Source organism: Balaenoptera ricei, chromosome 7 (assembly GCF_028023285.1).
Source record: "Balaenoptera ricei isolate mBalRic1 chromosome 7, mBalRic1.hap2, whole genome shotgun sequence".
Taxonomy (NCBI): domain Eukaryota; kingdom Metazoa; phylum Chordata; class Mammalia; order Artiodactyla; family Balaenopteridae; genus Balaenoptera; species Balaenoptera ricei.
The window spans coordinates 114,712,952-114,735,769 of NC_082645.1; the positions used below are offsets into that span (position 1 = coordinate 114,712,952).

At 37.1% G+C, this 22,818-nt stretch overlaps 1 protein-coding gene across 4 annotated transcripts in view; it reads left to right on the forward strand.

Annotated features, from left to right (window-relative positions):
- The window catches only part of GIGYF2 (GRB10 interacting GYF protein 2), a 126,098-nt gene that overhangs the window by 19,687 nt on the left and 83,593 nt on the right, over positions 1–22,818 (forward strand). For all 4 annotated transcript variants that reach the window (XM_059928955.1, XM_059928954.1, XM_059928953.1 and 1 more), the window contains 4 exons: positions 4,145–4,228; positions 14,021–14,150; positions 15,169–15,264; positions 21,407–21,518. In XM_059928955.1, the coding sequence (XP_059784938.1) occupies positions 4,188–4,228; positions 14,021–14,150; positions 15,169–15,264; positions 21,407–21,518 (379 nt within the window). In that variant the 5' untranslated portion in view covers positions 4,145–4,187. The remainder of the gene's footprint in view (positions 1–4,144; positions 4,229–14,020; positions 14,151–15,168; positions 15,265–21,406; positions 21,519–22,818) is intronic.

Genomic DNA, 22,818 nt, shown 5'->3' on the forward strand with positions numbered 1-22,818 from the left:
GGGATAGAGAAGAGGAATGAATTTCTGATGACTAGGCTTTTGAGCCTGGCTGACCAGTGGATGGTGAAAACAGTGGTACCTTGATCAGTTGTTGTTAGATGGCTATCTGGGAGGAGCAGGCTGCTGGAAAGCCACATAGGTCATGGGAGAAAAAAGTCAAATATGTAATTCACAGCAGGGGTGGGGGACAGTTCAGAAATTTGTGGAAGAATTTTTGGTTGCTCTTGCTATGACAGCACCTCCACTGTATGTTCTATGTTAGATCCCCCACGATTCAGCAGGCAGAGTTCTACCCTAAGTGTTGGTAGAGAACACCATTGTAAGTAAGACTCAAGACAGTATCTACACAGAATTTATAGTTAAATAAACCATGGGTACACTGAGGGAAGTTAGTAAAGGAGAGAAGCTTTTGGGGAATGGTGACTAAATAGGAAGGAAGTGAAGATAGGAAAAATATATCAGTATATTGCTGGTCGTGGAGGAAAAGGAAGGAAATAGTTTCAAGAAAAGGCAGTCTAAAGAGGCAGAAGAGCATGGTGGGAGCACAGCCTCCAGAGTCTGGCTTAAATCCTGATTTGCTATAAAAATTCAGAGCTGTTTCCTAATTGGTCACAAGTCTACTGGGGGTTTGAGTTGACAACATTTAGCTTGGTGGGGTTTAAATGACGGCAAAGCCTATGCTCATTTTGATACCTCCCTGCATCCTTAGAAAGGGCAATTGAGAAATAAGTCCCACTTTCCATTCCAAATAATTTATAATTCAAAGACATCGTGTAAGACAATCCCTCCAGTACATATAAATAAATACATTAGAACTGGGCTCATTTAAATTGATTTGGAAGGAGCAATCTGGGGTGGGGAATTCAGGATTAGAAGTTACAGTACTTCAAATGTTTAGATTTCTTCAGTCATAACTCATAGATTTCCTGCTTTAATTCATAAAGGAGAATGAGCAGAACACCATTCTGAGTAACGTAGGTCTCTTTAGTTGATAATTAAATTGCTTGGATGATTATTCTAGGTTTTTAAGAGTTCTCCAGAAAACTCTTACCATAGGAAGTAGTAAATGGTGGTCAGGCTCCCAGCTCAAGGCATTAAAAAACTTCTGAGCTTTTAATGTTTTTGCTGTATGGTATTTTGTCTCTACATAAAGGTTCATAGGTGGAATGAGTGATAAAGATTTCCTTGCTCGATGTTCTTCAGGTGCTGCCTGCATCCAGGGCTTCTGTAACTCAAGACCACTGCCTGCACAACACAACTCTAGGGGCTCCATTTGCATCCTTTGTGGTAATGGCGCCCGTGGAGTTTGTATTTCCACGACCTGTGTAACCTTGTAGTAATTTAAAGGGGAAGAGAATATTAAATCTCTAAGAATGATTTTAGTATTTTCACAAATATCACAAATAATTCAGTTTTTAATTGAGATTCACTTGCTTTATAAATTCAGTCTGGTTCAAATCTGGACCTGCTTTATTAATTCAGAGTTGTTTTCCAGTGGTCAAAGTCCAAAGTCCATAGGGGTTTGAATATAAAACATTTGGCTATGTGGAGTTTAAAATGGTGGTAAAAACACTCCTTCAAGATATTTTGTGTTACAATAAAATTTTATAGTTGTAGTCTCTACAGCTCTGTTTGTTAGCCAAGTAGGTCCACGTACTTTTTTAAAGCACACTGAATTGATTTATGCTAAATAAGTTTACACAGCTGATTTGTAAGCAGGATACTTGTCCTAATCTACAGTGGGCACCTTACCTGACTTATCATCACTACCTTGACAAGTGATTTCATTTGGGATGTACCATAATTTAATTGAATCTAACATGCATCAGTTGTGAGATTCTTCGTTTTATATATTACTAAGAAAGAAATCATACTGCCAAGTAAACGCTGGCACAGTTTTTTAATTACTTAGACTTTTTATTTTACATTTTGAAAAAGAATTCGTTTAAACTTATTTAGCAAATAAGGCTAATGGATTTTTATTATATAGTGTATATTTTGTGCATATATAAAAAGGAAAATAGAAGTGAAATAAATTGGTTAAGATATTCTTCAGCTTTCTACACATTAAGTCTGACTCTTCTAAATTGTGAAAAACTTAGGATTGTAGAAGTCTCCTTCTTCCCTCTCCCCATCCGTGTAGTGTCATGTCATTAAGGGTGTTGGCGATGAAGCATTTCTTAAGAGAGTGCTCCATTATTCTCTCACTGATTTAAAATTCAGTGATTTGGTGCTTGTGAAGTTCTTAAAAGTAGTCTAAGCTGTTTAATTTTTCCTCCTTTAAATACATCAGGGCTGCTGCATGTGGCCACATGGATTGTGCAGTGTCAAGTCTCACTAGCAAACCACAACAAGCTTATCTTCATGTGGTTTTTTTTTCCTTTCTCAGGTTCTGCAAAGCACTTGCAATCATTCCTCCAGTGATGAAGAGTTACTTCACTAATATCCTATTGCTGTATTTGCTTTCTTTTCCATTACACAGTATGTTTCAATTTAGAATCATAGCATGATCTTTTTGAAGGTGTTTTAAGCAGCACTTAAAATCGGGTCCTAGGAACAACACAATTGAAAGGATGACGATAAGGAGCGGCTCTGACCAAGTTTTACCCTTGTGCAGACGATGACAGCTGTGACACAGCTTCCGTTGTGGGCCAGTAGCAGTTGTAGCATGGCACTGATTAAGTTGCATTCCAGTTTCAGAGAGTTTAAAGTGGAAAAACCATATGCCTTATGTTTTTTTGGAATTATCAGTATGAGGTGGGGAGGGCACTAAGTTGATCTCAGCTTGGGTCTGGTGTGCACACTTGTCTGGCCAGGCAAAAGGTAATCAGGGTTAAGTAAGAACATGGGAATCTCCTTGGAAGCCACATGGTTGACATGGGGCCAGAAATACTTTCCAGGAAGAGGGCAGATAAATAGCTGATTATGGATGTTAGCACATTTTTACTTTGCCGTTTCTGTGTTTTAGACCAATTTCTAGTTTATTGTTTTTAGATCTTTTAAACAGCAACAATCAGGGTGATGTGATACATCTTGGACATATTTACAGTATGTTACAATGTTTACAGTATTTTGTTTTCTAAACTCTCATATCCTTTTTCTTCAGCTTTATTGAGATATAATTGACATAACATTGTGTTGGTTTAAGGTGTCAGATGTGTTGATTTGATACATTTACATATTGCAAAATGATTACCACTATAGCATTAGCTAGCACCTCCATCCTATCACATAATTACCATTTCTTTTTTTTGTGAAAAAGAAACTCTGTTTAGCAACTTAGCAACTTTCAGGTATATAATACAGTATTATTAGCAACTTTCAGGTATACAATACAGTATTATTAGCTATAATCACCATACTGTACATTAGATTCCCCAGAACTTGTTAATCTTATAACTGGAGTTTGTACCTTTGACCAATATCTCCCCATTTCCCCCACCCCCCGCCCCTGGTAACCACCACTCTGCTCTCTGTTTCTATGAGTTTGGCTTTTTAAAGATTCCAAATATAAGTAATAAACAGTATTTGTCTTTCCCTGTCTGACTTACTTCACTTTAAGATCTGATATCTTGAAATTGCTCTTGAAGGATCACTCATGAAATTGGTTAGCTTATTATTTTAACTTGATGGTCCAAGGTAACTTTTAAAGAATCACTAGAGTGTAAAGGGCTAAGCAGACAGTGGGGAGAGGAGAGTTGTGGCGGAAGCTGTGAGATAGGTAAGGAGAATCTTTGATACACCTCATGGTGATGGGAGAGCCATTGCAAGGGAGTAATACAAATTAAAATGTAAATCTGTTACCCTTCATTCCCTCCCCATTGCTCGAAGGCTAAAAAAGGAGATCCTTAATTTGGTCCCCAGTGCCCTGCATGGTCTTCTACCACCTGTCTCACCAGCATCATCTGGTACCATGCCTCCTTTCCCCACATAAACATAAAAAGATGGTGAATTGGAATGTAAAGGTGGAATTATTCATTTTTACTTTGCCTGCTGTATTGTTATAAATAGGGATTAAAAGACCTCATTCTGGTGACTGGTTGAGAGGAGCACAAGCAAAACACACTCCCTAACTATACTTTCTGGGCTGGAATTCTGCATTTAATCGTGACCAACTGTATGGAGATATTTTTCTCTTTAACAGGTTTCTCCTCATATAAAAATCTATTGTAAACATACGGAAAAGAATGGCAGCGGAAACGCAGACGCTGAACTTCGGGCCTGAATGGTGAGTTTTCAAAATCTCACCCTGTTCGATATTGGATGACTAGTACAGTAGTAAGGTATTTGTGCAGGTGTTGGGGGGTTTATAAAATGTGCATGTTTTTGAGACTTTGCTTTATGTGCCTGCTTGAAAACAATATAGCTAGTCTAGGAATAAGTTATTATTTGGTTAGTGACTGCATTTATACTTTATTAAAAAATCTTTCTGTTTTGGTTGTGGAATGATAATGGATTTAAAACTCCTCAGAGTCCCACCACCCTAGTAAATTATTTAGTTTGTGCTTGAGCCCTTATCTAGGTGCATATATAATTTTATATAATTGTAACATTTTTATGTGTGTATGCTTTCTGCTACAATGTTTGTGAGTGCTATTCATAGACTCTTTTGAAAAAATAGTTTTTATTGGATTATTATTTGAGTTTTATTTTATTGATGGGCTAGGCAGGTGATCCAGAATTACACTGGCTATTAACATCCCATTTAGGATCGGGTTAGCATTTGCCATAATAACAATTAATTGACCTTTGAGTCTCTTACAGATGTGTTTGGACCCCGAATATGGAATTCTCATGGAATTTTGAGATCCATCACCTTGTAGTGTGACTTTTCCCCCCTCTTCTTCCTTTCCCCCCAAAGTTGGTGATTGAAGATCCTCTCATCAGTGGCGTGAATAATGATAGTTGCTTTTTCCATTCAAACATTGAACCAGAGGCAGTATATAAAATAGATAAATTGGAATAGTCTCTTAAATATTATTGATTGTTTAGGTGGTGGTGGTTTGATAAATGATCAGACTTCCTGTAGTAACTCCCTACTTACCTTGTTATGTGCATTTCTTTTTATGTGTATTTCCTAAGTTTTCCTGGCCCTTATAGCTAGCATTTGGAGACTGAGGAGAAATCACTATTTGAAATTCTAAGAACTGATGCAACTTATATACTTTGGGAGTTTATTTTGGAAATGTTGACCTAAATAATTCTGCACCTTTTTTAGTTCTTATTATTACTTCTAGAAAAATTAGAAATTACAAGTAATCCAGAAGAAGATATAATCACCATAATTTCACTGTCCATGGTAACCACTGTAAATAGGTTGGTGTATCTTTCTAGGTAGTTTTGTGTATGCTTATTTGTGTAAATGTACATTTATTTTCACAAAAATGGGATCATACTGTACATTCAGTTTTGTAACCTGTATTTAAAAAAAAACCACATCAGAAATATCTTTTTTTATCAATAAATATTTCCTATTATCTTAAATGGTTGCATTGTATGGATGTACCATCATTTATTTAACTAGTCTTCTAGATGTAGTACATACAGGCTGTTCTCAGTTTTTCATTATTATAAAAATATTTTTGATGAACGTTCTTATAGCTAAAACTTTATTCACATCTTACCAGGTGGCTTTAAATTCGTATAGCCCACTTTGTAAGCCATTTTGTGTGCAGCTTTTCTGCCTTCATCTAGATTTTGTAACTGCTTCTCTTTTGTATTTACACACTTTCTTGTATCTTTCTTTGTAAAAACATGATTAAAATTGTCAGCTAATTTAAGGTAGTTTTTTTTTTTTTTCTTCCACTATCTCTCTATTAAGAAATAACAAAGAGAGACAGTACCAGGAATTTACCTAAAACAAAAGGAAAAAAACGCACTCCTGGTGATGTTTTAGAGTCATTACACATTTAACTTCATGCTGAATGGGTTGACAAACTATGGCCATGGGACTGTAAAGTTTTGTTGAAACACAGCCACGCTCATTTGTTTCCATAGTATCTGGCTGCTTTCACACTGGTGGCAAGGTTGAGTAGTTACAACAGAGGCCATCTGGCTCAAAAAGCTTAAATATTTACTCTCTGGCCATTTACAAAAAACAGTTTGCTGGCCCCTGTCCTAAACCATGGGTTCCCAAAGGCATTTTCAGTGAGTCATTGACCCAGTCTATCAGTAGGGTCTTACACATCCTTTTCATCGGTACTCTGAAGTTTTGTTTGATGGTGTTTTGTTTGATCAGCCCAGTGTTTTACACAAAATTTGAATTGACGTAGCTTTAGCAGAGGAAAGTTACCAGTCCCATGCTTAAGCAGTAGCTTTAGCTAACTGTTACCTCTGTTACCCTGCAGGCATTAGAATTTAGGAGCCTTCCCTTAGTCATCTGAAATGCTGATAAACTGAGGAGCAAAGGTCTAAGTAGGCACACTGCCTTCTTTGCACCATCTATCAAAATTTCTTCTGGCAAAGGGAATATATGAGACCTTGAAGTAACTCAGATAACCCTGATCTAGAAAGCTGCAGTATGAATAGAGACTACCGCTGTGTTTTTTCTGCATGTAACATTACATTCATTGTGAAACTTGAGGTAAGGAGCTGTGTCCAGAATAACTTGAGAATCAAAGTTTAGAGTCATTACACTGAATCTGTGTGTAACTGAACCATACAGAAACATTTAGTGATACTGTATTCTTTCTACTAAGGTCATCATTTTTATAATGATGTAAAACATAATGTTCGGTAAGAGATGTATAAAAGGAAGAGGTTTATTTGACAGTAGTGAGGATGGGAGAGCATTGGAAATTGTGCTAGGGACAGACCGTGAATGACCATAAGCATGGACTTTTTACGGTAGGTCTGGAAGAATCATTAGGTCTTAGCTTATCTTTATATTTAGGATAAAGAAATGTACTACATAATTACCAAAGCAGTTTTTAAAAGAGTGAGATAGATTTAATGGAGGAGTAAATCATTTTTTAGGTATAAAACAAGAGTCACTTTAAATCTTTACTCAAATATTACCACCTTAGATGTTTTCTGACCACCTGTATGACAACTCCCCTTACTCCCTACCTCCCTTTCCCTGTTTAATTTTTTTCTTCATGGTCTATATCAAAATATAACATGCCAAATATTTTACTTATTTTCTTTATTATTTATATCCCATCCTCCAACCCCCACTAGACTGTGCGCTCCTTCGAGGGCAAGTACTTTGGTCTCGATTTTTGTACTGTTTGTTCATTGCTGTATCTCCAGTGCCTGGCACATAGTAGGTACTCAATAAATATTTGTTAAATGAATGAGTGAATTGTTGGAAAGTAAAGTTGTTTTTAATACTTTGCTATTGTCAATATGTATACACATCCTTGAACAGTTCTTTTTGTGTTGCTGATTATTTCCTTTGGAGTAATATCTTGGAAGTGGAATTATTAAATCAAAAGTTTAATTTTTAAGGCTTTGGATGATATATGGACAGACTGACCACAAGAAGGATTGTATGAATTTAATTCCCATCCCCTGCCTGTTTACTTCACCCTTGACAGAACACATAGTACTACCTTGAAGAAAAAATTTTTTTAGTTCTAAATCTGGTAGATTTAGGATTTTAAAGAATTTTTTTGTTGTTAGTCCCAGTAGTAAAATAATTCACGCTCATTCCATAAAACCTTGGAGGAAGCAGTAGTACAAAAGGAGAAAGAAAAGATCTAAGTTACCCTTAATCGTGCCACCCAAAGGACCATTGTTAATATTTTGGTTTATATCCTCCTGTTCTTTCTTGTTTGCAAATAATTGTATACTTCAAGACATTTTTAAAAAGCAAAACAAATTCATTGTAACTTGCTTTATTTGGGGATTTTTATTTATTTATTATTTTTATTTTGAGCATTCAAAATCTACTTACATAAGTCTGGATAATAAAGGAATTTATTATAGCGGAATGAATAATTGCAGACAATTACCTGGCTTTATGGGGAAGGAGCCAAGGAACCTCATTTGGGGTTTCTTCTGTCTCATCTCCATGGCCTTAAGGAAGTTTCCCCAGGTCTTTCCTTGCAAAAATGAATGAGGCACTTTTGTTTTTCCCAAAGCACTTTGTTTAGACCTATGTTAAAGTAGTTATGACCTTGTACTGTGTCTCTTTATATGTGTTTACCTTACTCAGAAAAGAACTAATTCCATTAAGAAAGGCACTGTATTTCTCAGTTTTGGTAAGCCCATTGTTTAGCTAGTGTAGGTACTTAGTAAATAAATGTTGAATGATTCAAGTCTTAGGGTGGGGGACATGGGGGCAAGAGAATTCAAACCTGAGATTGCTAGGTTACTATTCATGATCTTTGTGGAATTGTGGAGAAAATGAGATGTTCTAGAGGATGGAATGCATTAATAGTCCCAGTTTTCAAAAAGAGTAAAAGATAACTGCCATCTGAAGGAATGGTAAATTAGATGTTATCCTAGGGTGTATTTTAGAAGAGAATATTAAAAGTTGTTTAGAAAACATTTTATCAAGTGCCTCATATGTTTTATGTCTTGGGTTAGGTGCTGAGGCAACAAGGATAAAGGACATGGTACCTACTTTTGAATCATTTAGTGGGGAAGCTGACACTAAATAATTTCACAGTAATGTCAGTGCTGTAAAGGGAGTATAATGCCAGTACAGGATATTCAGCTGCTCATTTGATGCCTGTAGGCATCTCATCCTTCATAGTTTTCCAAAACTGAGCTTATGAATTTTGCCCTTTTAAATTTCTTCTTTTATTTCATCTTAATACCACAGTGTGCCCTTTTCCTCAAGCCAGAAATCTTGGAGTTATCCTGGATATTTTCTTTTACTTCTGTATCCCTATGTCTATTCCACCACAATGTTGTGTCAATTCTACCTCCAAAATATCTCTTGAATCCATTCATTTCTCTCCATCTTCATTGCCTCCACCCTAGTGTAAGCCACCGTCATCTCTGACATGAACTATAAGGAGTGGCCTTCTGATGTTTCCTGGCTTCCATTCTTTCTTCTGATTGCTCTCCCCACTGCAGCCAAAGTAATCTTAAAATGTAAATTGGATCAAGTTTTCTCCAGAATCCTTCACTAGCTCTCTATTTGTATGACTGTTTATTAGCTTTTTTTCCCACTAGTCAATTAGTTCCATGAACATTGGGCAGGTACTTGTGTGTAGATTTCTCTCTCCTTTCCCTCCTACCACTCTCGTTCCAACCCCCCTCCTCCTCATTGTCTCTGTTCCGTTCCTCCTTTCCACTTAACCTCTCTGCTTCCAGGCAGTCCCCACCACACCCCAGGTGAAAAAATATTAGATTGGAAAAAATATTCCAGGTAGAAAGGGCATGTGTAAAGACAAGGGGACAGGAAAGCGTAGGTTTAAGAGGGGAATTCCAAGACGTTTGCCTTTACTGTAATGTGAAGTGTGGGAGAGAAGAGCTTGCAGGTAGCCCTTTTATGTTAAGAAGCTTTTATTTGATCATTGTGTGCCAGTGAAGAATTGTTGAGCAGGGAGTGTTTTATTCAGATTTGCATTTGAGATAAATAACTGGTTGTAGTGTGGAGGATGGAGTATGCCTAATTAAATTGTTCAGGATGCCGTTGCCGCAGTCGAGGTAAGAAATAAAAGTGTGAACAATAATGTGTGAACAATAATAGGTTATTTGATCAGGGGATGGTTTGAGAGATACAGGATTTTAAACTGGTGGGACGTTGTAATTGCTTATGGGAGATGGATAGAAGGTGAGGAGTAAAGGATGATTTCCAGACTCTTAATCCAGTGTCTGAGTAGATGGTGGTATCCTTACTTGCCTTTGGGAATACAGGTGATGAAGGAGGTTGGGATGAATAAACTGATGAGTAGGGTTTTGGATATGATAAACTTGAAGGGCTGTGAGTGGTTGAATAAGAAAACCCTACTCTCTAGGGAAGAGTTCAGAGCTGGAATTGAGAATTGTGAACTTACACAGAAGTGCTTTTTGATTCGTATGTCTTCACACATCTACATTGAAATTCTAAATTACTTTTTTAAGCTGAAGTTTGGATTTTGGACAACAGTTAACAAGTGAGGATTGTGGAGTATCGGGGGGTTTTAGACAGCCCTGCTGCTGCTACCTATCACTTACTACTAGTACTACTAGGAGTAGCACTGGGCCTCCTGTGTTAAACAGATCTCCATATGGCTGGGAAGATGAAGATGATAAGGACAGAAAAATTTCACTTGGGCCTAGTGTTGAGGTTATTGAACTTTCTAGAGCAGTGGAGTGGTAGGGGAGAAGCCAGGTTGTGCTGGGTTTTGAAGTGATTGGGAAGTGAGAATGTGGAGATGTCTCTGAAATGAAGAGGAAAGATAACCATTGCTGCATAGGTAGAGGGGGATGCTGCATTAGAGGAGTTTTAAACAAATCACTATTAGATATATTTATATTTAGAGATGAGGGGAAAGCCAATAGGGAAGGGTTGAATTTCTAAAAGGGGGTTGTATGGAGCAAGATCCTAGAGGAGTTAAAGATCACTGGTGGATTTTTAGGGAAAGACATTATCCAAATATGTTTTAGCTTTTCCAGATATCTGTAGGCGAAGGAAGACTTGGGATAGGATTTGTTAATTATTTAGTATAGCACAGCCATTATCCTGATTCAGGCTACCATCTTCTCCTAGTTTGAATTACTCTCAGCCTGCCTTGGTCTGTTCTCTTCACAGTAGCTAGAGGAATCTCTTGAGTCTGCATTCTGGTCGTGTTACTTTTTAGGTGTGGTGCCTATAAGAAGTGTTCAGTTCACAGGCATGGAAAGCCCGTGGGGTTTGTGGGTGGATTTGAAACCTTGTGAGGAGCAGATGAAATTAGGGATGTTGGGCAGTGAGAGGGAAAGTCTCTGGTGAGATGAAATAACTGCAAATACTGGGATGATTTTCACTTGGAAGAGCGCTTAGATGTGCCCTCTAGTGGTAGAAACTCTTGGGGAGCATATTGACTCAGTATAAGAAAGATATTTTAAAATAATTCCTAATTATATATATGTATGTATATTTAAAAATTAATTTTTGGCAGAATAAACCTTGGCTATTTTAAATAAAAATTTGGAAAGATTTTGCTCTTTTTAGTCATAAAAACCTAGCTTTGGACTCTTTGTTCTGCTGGCGGTGATTGTGGGCAAATTGCTTAACTCCTTGGCTTCATTTTTCTCATCTGTTATATTGGGGTTGTTGTGGAACTTAAATGAGGTAATGTATGTGTAACGTTCCCAGCTTCAGTTCTTAGTGGATATTAATTCCACTTTTTCAGGAAAGAGCTCAAATGTACATGAATTTGATGCAAACCACTGTACCGGAAGGTCCTTCAGCAGTGGTTGGATCACTCCTTCGTGGGCATGTTGTTTTCTTACTGGTTTGTTTAACCTGTCTTGTAGGAGTTGGACTCAATGACCTCTGAGTCCAAGAATAATTGGAAAGAAAACAAAAGACCAACCCAGTAGCAGTGAACACTGCTAGCACCCAGATTGTGTCTTAATATATATATTACTAAAGAGGATCAGGCTCCCTGGTGAAATGGTTGATTCTAAGTCTGAGGCAAGAAATAAGCTGATTTTGGAACATTTGACCTACCAGATAGAAAAGAAGCTGTTAAAGACTACTAGGGTTGGGTCAGAAGGACTTGGGAGCCAACCTGAAGCCTCTCCCACTGGGCAAAGATGAGATAGTTTGAGTATGGCTAAGAATAATTGCAGTGAACTGAAATACATTAATAAAAAATAATTTGTTACTGTTGGAGGATGTTAGTGAACCAAGTCATTATTTTGAAAATTAGTAAGTGAAAAGAAAGAATGAAGGCTTTTTCCTTCCTTTCTTACATGAACTATATCCTATTAGGTAATACCAAATAATGTAAGAGGGAAGTTTCTCTTTGTAGAACTGTTCAAGCTAGCAAATAAAGAAGAAAGAAATGATAAAGTCACTTTGCAACCTTAGTGAACTTAAGGATCTAAGCTTTGGTCGTCAGGGACTGCTTAGCCTCGCAAAACCAACCAGGCAGTATGTGCCTCCTGATGGAATAACACACCACCACATGGAAGTAGTCTTGCCAGGTCTGATCAGGACTGTGCATCCAGTCACCAATTTACATGAAATGCAGAGAACGGAGAAACATGTTAAACTATATCACAGGGATAAAATCAGCAAAGTTGAGACTTAAAAGAAAAATCCTTATCTTTTAGAGAGAACATTCTGAAATATTTACAGATGAGATAACTTTTCTTCAAAAGATTTTCTCAAAACTTGAAAATAATTTCCTTCAAAAATCTTGAAAGCCAAAGATTTCCTTCAAAATAGTATTAAAGGATGGTTAGATGGTGCTGCAGAAGGAGCCTTATGGATTGGGGACTGGGTGATGGGTACATGGCAGTTTGTTATATTCTTCTTGGTACTTTTATATATGTTCAAAATTGTCCATAATAAAACATTAAAAAATAAGTGGAAAGAGAAGATAGAAACATTGACGTGAAAAACAAAACCCTAGAGTCTCACTTTACTAATGCATACTCCTTTTTTTTTTTGGTATTGCTTTCTACATGTAAGCACGTTTTATATATTTACTATGTACATACTGTTTTTTCCTGCCATTTTTGAATAATGTGCAAGTATTTACTATGCTTGGCCTTCACACTTTTTAATGTATAATTTGTAGACCATTCCCCCTTCCCCTTTTTTGTCAATAAAGCTTAGCAATTTGGGGGATATATTTTAATGCTTCTGTTGAATTTTCCTTTGTGCTAAACTACTGCATTGCAGTACCGTGGTCTCTTTTACCCTTGTTATCTATTACTTTATAGAACTTCGGGCCACTCCCAGATAATCAGCTGCTCCTGATGGTAGTTTTCCCGCTTGCTGTTTGACGCAGTGCTGCAGTACGATCATCCTCTTGCCGTTCTTTTGCTGAGGTTCTCCCCTGCACCCCGCTCCTTTTTAAAATAAAACATCTTATTATAAAATTAAAATGTTTCTCTTTTCCCAGTTCCATTCCTTAGAGGCAGCTGCTATTATCAGCTCGAAGTATATTTTTACTTTTTTTCTTCTTAGCAGTAAATATGGCTTTTATTTTTTTTTCTCCTTGTACTGCATTTTAAAATTCTCTACACTGATCACTAATTGCTTTCATTAAAAGTGAATTATGAAATATTGCGGGCATATATAAAAGTATCATCTTTTTTATAAGCTTCTGTATTTTGCTTTTTCTTTTGTGTAGCATACTTTGTTAAATATTAGCAAATCATTCTTCGAAGTGGCTGTTCTAGTTTATAATCCCACAAACACTACTTGAGAATTTGCATTGTTTTGCATCCTTACCAACAACTGGTATTGTCGGATTTATTAATTTTTATTAATCTAGTGGGTGTAAGGTGATATATGACTTTTGTTTTAATTATATGTTATTTTTATAGTTTGGAAAAAGGTGTCCCCATCTCACCCCCTAAGCTTCTCACAGACATACCACGATACTTTCATTTTTTTTTAAACTTTTTTTTTAAAATTAATTAATTAATTTATTTTTGGCTGTGTTGGGTCTTCGTTTCTGTGTGAGGGCTTTCTCTAGTTGCGGCAAGCGGGGGCCACTCTTCACCGCGGTGCACGGGCCTCTCACTATCGCAGCCTCTCTTGTTGCGGAGCGCAGGCTCAGTAGTTGTGGCTTACGGGCCTAGTTGCTCCGCGGCATGTGGGATCTTCCCAGACCAGGGCTCGAACCCGTGTCCCCTGCATTAGCAGGCAGATTCTCAACCACTGCGCCACCAGGGAAGCCCTGATACTTTCTAAGTTAAGGAATTTTCAAATGGTTGTCTAGTTATTTCTCAATGAGCTGTTTTCTTAGCTATTATAGCAGGTTGTATTAGAGCTAAAATCTTGGATACTTTGAGATAATGGGGTTTTTTTCTGTTCGTTTTTATTTTATAAAATTTTTATAGTATATTATATGAAAATAAAAAGTCCTTACTGCCAGAATATTTGACACTTCATTTTATATTTTGTCTACTATTTTAGGCTCCGAGCTCTGTCCAGTGGTGGGAGTATTACATCCCCTCCTCTTTCTCCAGCATTGCCGAAGTATAAGTTAGCAGACTATCGTTATGGCAGAGAAGAAATGTTAGCACTTTTCCTTAAAGACAACAAGGTAAGAAAGTAGGAAAGAGTTCAGAATTATGAATGAGATTTCAGGTTATGTACAGTTATGTGCTGATATATGAAACAGCCATGGTTTTTCTCTCTACCCTTTTTTTTCCTGCTTTGAAACCTGCAGTAGTTCACAGAGGCTCTTCTTGGAACCTGCAGTAGTTCACAGAGACTCTTCTAAATGTTGCGTACTCTTTATTTTTTTAGAGAAGACCTAACATTTCATTACAGGAGTAGAAAGCTTCGTGAAAACAGGAGAATAGTCAGGACTTAATGCTTTGTCTAACTAATTTCCTCTTAACCTCTATTTCTATCCCAGTATGATGGCTAAGAAAGGAAGAATTTTTCTCTTCTCTCTTTATTGCATCTCTTATTCTTTCCAGTTAGAAGTTAGGAGTGAGGAGGGCAGATGCTTCTCTTGTTCTTTTCATTTGAGTTAAATATAAAATTTTCAGTGGGGACAAAATCTTAAAATGTGACACCACATTTGTGTTACTTATAAATGATCAAAACTCAAACAGTATAAAATACACTTTTTTTTAAAAAACATTTTTATTGGAGTATAATTGCTTTACAATGGTGCGTTAGTTTCTGCTTTATATAAAATACACTTTTATTACCTGACTAGTGAGAAATAACATTTTCTTTTTTTAAGTATACTTTGTTTTTAATTTTATTAATGAATTAAGAATCAAATTTTAATGATGGTTGCTTAGGACAGGTACAGTTGCTTGTAAAACTCTCCTTACCACCTTGTGCTTTGAGTTAAATGTGCGCTCTGGAATACCAGAGTCAGTGCTGTATATCAAATCTGAGAGTGGTAGTCTGATGGGAGGACAGGGAGAGTGACTGGGGTTTGTAATGTTTGACCCTTTCAGAATATTAATTGTGTCTGAATAAGCTTTAATCCATATTTTTAATAACCAGCAACAGGTGAATCAAAGAATTATTTTCTTGTTATATCTTCTTGTAATTGGAGGGATAGCATTAATCTCTTGGTCATGTGTTTGGTCAAACAGATACCTTCAGACCTTCTGGATAAAGAATTTCTGCCAATCCTACAGGAGGAACCCCTGCCGCCATTGGCTCTTGTACCCTTTACAGAAGAAGAACAGGTTTGTATCTACCTTTGAGCTTCAGTCAAACCCATATTCCTTCCCACTGAGGCATGAAAATGTGAAGTTCCTACTTAGGCCCTGAGGAGTGTCCTCCATTCCCCCCAGATCTGCTTCCTTCTTACTCTTGGTGTTTGGATGCCTCTCTTAGTTGACTAGATTCTGCTTTAGATCTGAAGCTGTTGAGTATAAGGAGATGTATTTGAGTAGAGAGAAAGAGTTATTTTTGGGGGGAGAGGGCCTTCTTTTCAGAAACATGTAGTTTTTCAGTTCTTCTGCAAAACATGAGTTCTCACCAATTTTTTACCAGTTCTTACCATTAAAGGAAAATGTAGATCTTCAGCTCACAATGTGCTTAAAAATGTGCTCTTCTGTCACCAATTTTTTTTTTTTTAATAAATTTATTTATTTATTTTTGGCTGCGTTGGGTCTTCGTTGCTGCACATGGGCTTTTTCTAGTTGCGGCGAGCAGGGGCTACTCTTCGTTGTGGTGCGCAGGCTTCTCGTTGCGGTGGCTTCTCTTTGTTGTGGAGTGGGCTCTAGGTACACGGGCTGCAGTAGTTGTGGCCCTGTCACCAATTTTCTAAATGATGTTGTGAGAAAGTTAGAGTTTTGGGCTGGAAAGTAGCAGATTTTGTGTTTGTCCTTTTATAGTGTACTAAGTGAATACAGCACAGTTGTATGCTACAGAATCAGTACACAAAAACCAGTTGTATTTCTGTATACTAGCAATGGACAGTTCACAAGGGAAATTAAGAAAACAATTCCATTTACAGTAGTATTAAAAAGAAAATACTTGGTTGGACTTCCCTGGTGGCCCAGAGGTTAAGAATTCACCTGCTCTGCAGGGCATACGGGTTTGATCTCTGGTCCGGGAAGATCCCACATGCTGCGGGGCACCTAAGCCCTCGAGCCACAACTACTGAGCCCATGCACCACAACTGCTGAAGCCCTTGTGCCCTAGAGCCCAAGCACCACAACTAATGAGCCCACATGCCACAACACTGAAGCCCGCGTGCTCTAGGGCCCGTGATCCACAGCAAGAGAAGCCACCACAATGAGAAGCCTCCGCACTGCAACGAAGAGTAGCCCCTGCTGGCCGCAACTAGAGAAAGCCCGCATGCAGCAACGAAGATCCAATGCAGCCAAAAATAAAAATCCAAAATACTTAGGAATAAGGAGGTATAAAACTTTTACATAAAAAGTATAAAACACTGTTGAAAGAAATTAAAGGCTAAATAAGTGGAAAGGCATCAGCATTTATTAAGCCATGGAAAACTTAATATTGTTTTGATCTACTGTCAGTACAATCCCCATCAAAATCCCAGTGGCTTTTTGGGTAGAAACTGACAAGCTGGTCTTAAAATTCGTATGGAATTTCAAGGGACCCTAAGTAGTTAAAACAATTTTGAAAAAGAACAAAGCTGGAGGACCTATACTTCCAGTTTCAGAACTTACTACAAAGCTACAGTAATCAAAACTGTGGCTTAAGGATAGACATATAGATCAGCTGATTAGAATTGAAAGTTTGGAAATAAAAGCAAATCACTCCATACTGCTAAATCGTTTTCAAGAAACTTTGTATGAGGATATTTCTTTTGTTTCACTGCTGCCATACCTGTAGCATTTTACCATTACTTTTGCCACGTTCAGTATTTTTATTTATTAATTAATTATTTTGAATAAGCAGCAAATCATATGGTTTAAAAATCAAAATTTACAGAACAGTGTATAATAGAAAATCTCTCTCCCATCCTTTCCCCCAGCCACCTGTCTCCTTTTCCGAAAGACAGCCAGTGTTAGCAGCTTCTTGTGTATTTTTCCAAGTAAATATGTTTTCCCCCTTTTTGTGCAGGTGATGGTGTATACTAAGCTTTGTTCTATACTTCCAACATTATTGAAAAAATTCTCTGCAGATTTGGATAAAATATTCTTCCATTGTTTTACTTGGCATTTCTTTCCCTAGTGCAGTTTCTCAGATGTTTGCATTTATATTTCTTTTAATTTTTTGTTCTTGTCTTTGCCAATTTTTCTTTTGGATAGTAATCTTTTTCTTGAGCTAGCCCTAACCCTAACCTGTTAAATTTTCTAAATTTTTAATTGCATTTGATTTCATTTATGATTTTTTTAATGCAGAAGCTAATTTTTATATAGCTCAGTATACCAGTTTCAATCTTTTGTGATTATTTTTCCAACTGTTTATGAATATTTTTAATAATTTCTTTTTATTTTTCCTTAAATGACTGCCTGGATTTCTTAGAGACTACATGGGCCAGAAAAGCTTTGTAATAAGTAGGGAGGAGGACTTGCTACTAGTTACCAAAACATGATAGACTTTTAATTAAAAAAAAAAAAGTAATTGAATCATTCAGAAAAATCCTGTAACATTTCTCAGAAATTGTATTTACTAAGGGCTACACAAATCATTTGAAAAATCAAAAATTATTCAACAAATGCTGCTGGGAACTGTTGGTTAACAATTTGAAAAGGAATAAAGTTAGGTATGCAGTACACCTACACTCCAAAATTAGTTCTAGAATGACTAAAGGAGTAACTCTTCATTTTGTTTTTATAATGGAAAAGTTTATCTTAAGGTGTTAAGGTCTGGATGCTATAATCACAAGGGCTTAATGTAAGGATTGTGAAGTTTTCATGGTAATCACAGAAGACCATAGGGGTTCATTTTTGAAAGCATTTAAAAAGGCATCATTTAGGAATTCCTGACACTTCGTAGCCTTTCTTTTTGTAAAATATGTTGGAGTAGGACAGTACTTAAAGCTGGCAAGAGGTTCATTAACATTTTGAAGTGTATACTTTGGATAGTCAGGTACCTGTTCAGGAATTGCTTAGATCTTCCTAGGCTAGAGTTTTGTATACTTATTCACCCTATTACTCCAATTGGGGAGGTAAATAATTCTAATAACCTAAAATAGCTTCTTGCTGCATATCTTAGTTCCTGAAGTTACCTGAAGGGAATATTTTATCTTTAAACTGCAAGGTAATTTTCTGCTTGTGCACATTCCCTCACTACCCACGCCCTCCCCCCCCAGTACACTCACACACATATATATATACACACATATATATATACATGCATGCATGTATAAAATATAACTAGGTAAAAGGTTTTCTTAGAACAAAATTAACGCTTAAATAAGATCTCCCAGTTTTTCTTTGTTTTGACATTTCCCTGTATGTCTATCACAGTTTGAAAAGCATGACTCTACACATTACACTTGTAATTTAGGTAGCTGCTACCAGATTGGTGTGTTTTATTTATTTGAAATCAAAGAAAATCATTTATGCAGCGTTGAATAGATAATACATGTATATACAAAATTCACAAAGTGCATATAGTGAAAAGCAAGTTTGTGAGTAACCCAGACTCTCGCTACCTATTATTCTTCCTCAGGAATAACCACTGTTTCCATTTTCTTGTCTTCCCTTCCTAGGGTATTTAATACATCTGCAACTATCTATGCATCTATTCTTTTAAACACACATACACATAAATGGTAGCATACTATGCATACAGTTCTACACTTTACTGTTTTCACCTGAGCATCTATTTGGGAAATAATAACAGATACTTATTTAGCTTTTAATATGTGTTAGACACTGTTCTAAACACTTGTTGCTTAATGTGTTAAGTGCTTGCAACAACCCACGAAGTAGATTCCTATTCACATTATATAGATGAGGAAAATGAGGCACAGAGAAGTTGAGTAAAGGAGCCAAAATTCACTCTCAGGCAGTCTAACCTCTCCATGCTCTTAACTCCAGCTGTTCTTTATATCTTTGTATTGATATATTAGGCTGACTGTATGAAATTGTAGCTTTCTGGATCAGAAATGGTTGAATATTAGCCATTTTATATGGTCCACCCTAATAAATAGAGTTGCCTCATTTTTTTTTTTTTAAACATGATTACCCATTTTATTTATTTATTTATTTAATTTTTAATTTTTGGCTGCGCCGCTTGGCATGTGGGATCTTAATTCCCCAACCGGGGATTGAATCCCTACCCCCTGTAGTGGAAGCTTGGAGTCTTAACCACTGGACCGCCAGGGAAGTTCCAGCCTCATTTTTTTAAACAACTGCACAGAATTCCCTGTATAGGTGGCCATGATTTTTAAATTAGCTCCTTTTGGTTGATTCTTAGCTGGTTGCCATTTTTGCTTTCACAAACAGTACTGCAGTTAAAATCTTTCTGCTCATGTTATTTTTCACATGTGTAAGAAGAGGAATTGTTGTGTCAAAGGGTATGGACATTTAAATATACTTTGAGAAATTGCCTTCCAGAGATTATACCAGTTTGCACTTTCAGCTGCGATGTGTGAGGATGTATGAAAGCATATGAGAGTTTCCCTGAATGCTATAGATGGGTGCATTTGAGTTTCATACATGTAATACTTTGGTAATGAGGTGTTCAACAGTGTCAGATCCTGGTATACGTAATACAGTTAGCTCTGACCTCTGTTTTTCTAATTTTAGAATATATTAATCTAGATTTTGGGACTTCATAGTCTTGCTTAATTGTGATCCCAGAGGCATTATTCAGTAACTCCACTGGTTACTCTGTGTTAAAAGATAAATTATTGCATTTGTTTCAACAAACTTTTTTTTTTTTTTAAGTTTTATTAAAAAATAGTTTGAAATAAGTACTAATCAAGTTTGGTATCTGCCTCTAGTTTTTAGTTATCAATTACATTTTAAGTCTTCAATGTTGAAGTTACTTGATTATATGATTATACACCTATAAAAGTCAAAGGAAAAAACTTCCATTGATAAGTTTCTAAAATTTATCTGAACAAATTGTATTGAACACAGTTCTGAAAAAGACAAGTAATGACAGGTAATGAGGAGAAAATGACCCATACATTAAAACAAGAAATTCAGTAATGAAAGTAGAAGTTTTTAAAACCAATTACATGTTGATTTCTTCAAAAGAGGACTAGACATCACATTTCAATTGATCTTGAATCAGAACAGCAAATCAGGACTTCACAGTGGAGAACAATTTGGACTTAAAATATTAGTTGAATTGCAGGATTCTATTTTCCTGTGATTTAGGTAGCTGCTACCAGATTGATGTGCTCTTAAGCCTCACTTCTTGCCCCTTTGCCAGGAGGGCCCTTGGCTACAGCCACGCTGAAGTTGGATTTGCCACACTGTTACCACACCTGCATTTTTGCACAGATGTCTGTTAGGTTCTAAGTTTATAGAAAGTATTCAGGTAAGGATATATTCCAACATTTTCCGAGTTTAAAGCTCTCTTATGAAATTCTCCTTCAAATGCCCAGGATTTTGATATCTTATAGATCATTTTTCAATATTTTTATAATTGCCTCTTGCTTTACCTTTTCCTAAGCTCTGTATATTCCATTTATCCAGAAGTATCAACTAAACATATTTTTGAATCCCAGACCTCCTGTCTTCCTGTGTCCCTCTTCATGTTTGAAGGATGCCCAGCCGCTACTATTGTTGTATTTGACCCTTTTCCAGATTGACTGTGGGTGCAAGTGCAGGCTAATGACCAAGCGATTGGGATTTTGTTTATTTTTTTCAAGCATTCTCTCCCCCTACCCGTTTAGATGGTTGATCTTATGTAGGTTCTTACTTTGCCCTTCCCCATTCACCCCTGATACCTGTCATTCTATTAAATACTAGTTGGAGTTGCTAATTCACAGTGGTGAGCAGTGTGAGGCAAAATGATCATTTTTTTCTTTATCATACTGTTGATTCAGACCTTTTGTGACTCCCTCTCATTTCCACCTTTCAGTAGTTAAAGGACCCTTTCAAACCAGATCTCTTTTACCGAGTATTCTGTATATATTATGATGCATAAATATCCTGTCTGCTTCCGGATACATACAGCATTTAGAGTTTGTCTGCTTAATATTTCCTCACAGAACCTAACATAGTATAAGGCATTGGTTATTAATGTTTGTTGATCTGAAATGTTAATTTGAAATTTTCAGCTAAAATCAGGTTTTGGAGCATCTTAGTGGGTCATGTAGTGATTGTTTCCCATTTCTAGTAGTCATTAAATGCCATTTTATAGATGCAGTGGGAGATGGCCAGGAACAACATGCAGTTTTATTTGTTTTATTCATTTTTTTCTTTCTCACTTTTTTGGCAGAGAAACTTTTCCATGTCTGTAAACAGTGCTGCTGTCCTGCGACTGACAGGACGAGGAGGAGGAGGAACAGTGGTGGGAGCTCCTAGAGGTCGAAGTTCTTCAAGAGGGCGAGGTGAGCTTTCACGTGAAGAAAGTAATGCTGGAGACGGTGGAGAGAGAGGATAGGGAGATTGCTTTAAGAATATTTTGATATTTGGTTTTTAAAAGACTGCTCTTTGACATTAATTGCCTAATAAATGTCCTGAACATTTGTTTTCTGAACTGTTTTCTCAGCATATCTACTCCACAACCTCTGATTTGGAGTAGAGGAGGGTAATTCTAGCTTAGAGATTTGAGTGTGAATGATTCTAGATGGTCCTAGTTATCTTTGGCAAATATCCATTATCCTCATCCCCCGGGGACCTTACACTTTGAGAACCAGAGCTCCCTGAAGTGCCTTGGCTGCTGGAGTGGCACCCAAGTCCCTGCCAGGCCTCTGTGACACAGGGTCTATGCCATATAAGGCCGTGTGCCAGGAGTGTCCCCAGCCAGAGAGAGGCATTTGTAAAAGCTGTCTCATCAATACTAGACCTATTTTAGGGTGTAGAACAACAACAAAAAAATTACACAGTAATCCTTTATTTAACCTGTAGTTTCATATTGTGTAAATTTGTGTCTTTTCTTGGAAGAATAATTCTTATTTTGATATTACTTGTTCTTTGATATCTGCTCCCTATTTGGGGTTCGTTGATCTTCTGCTACTTAAGGGCATTCTTTTTTTGTTTGTTTTTAAATAAATCTATTTATTTTACTTATTTTGTTTTTGGCTGCATTGGGTCTTTGTTGCTGTGCACGGGCTTTCTCTAGTTGTGGCGCATGGGGGCTGGGCTACTCTTCGTTGTGGTGCGCGGGCTTCTCATTGCAGTGGTTTCTCTTGTGGAGCACGGGCTCTAGGCGCGCGGACTTCAGTAGTTGTTGCACTCGGACTCAGTAGTTGTGGCTCGCAGGCTCTAGAGCGTAGGCTCAGTAGTTATGGCGTACAGGCTTAGTAGCTCCGCGGCATGTGGGATCTTCCCGGACCAGGGCTCGAACCCATGTCCCCTACATTGGCAGGCGGATTCTTAACCACTGCGCCACCAGGGAAGTCCCCTTAAGGGCATTCTTAATGTTTGTAATATAAATATTTACTTGAGCTTTTACTTCTAAGTTGGTTAAATCATAGCAGAAGTGTAAACATACCTTGTAATTTTAAGAGGTGCTTTAAGAAGAATTGGGTGTCTGCAAAAACGGAGATTTAAGCATGTGTGTGTTGTGTTTCAGAAGGTCCACAGGCCGTTTAGACTCCCATATGCATGCGATTAGGTTCCGTTGGTCCAGAATTCGTCTGAGATCTGTGCTTCTCGGCGGTGTGATGATGGTGTTTTGAGGATGGC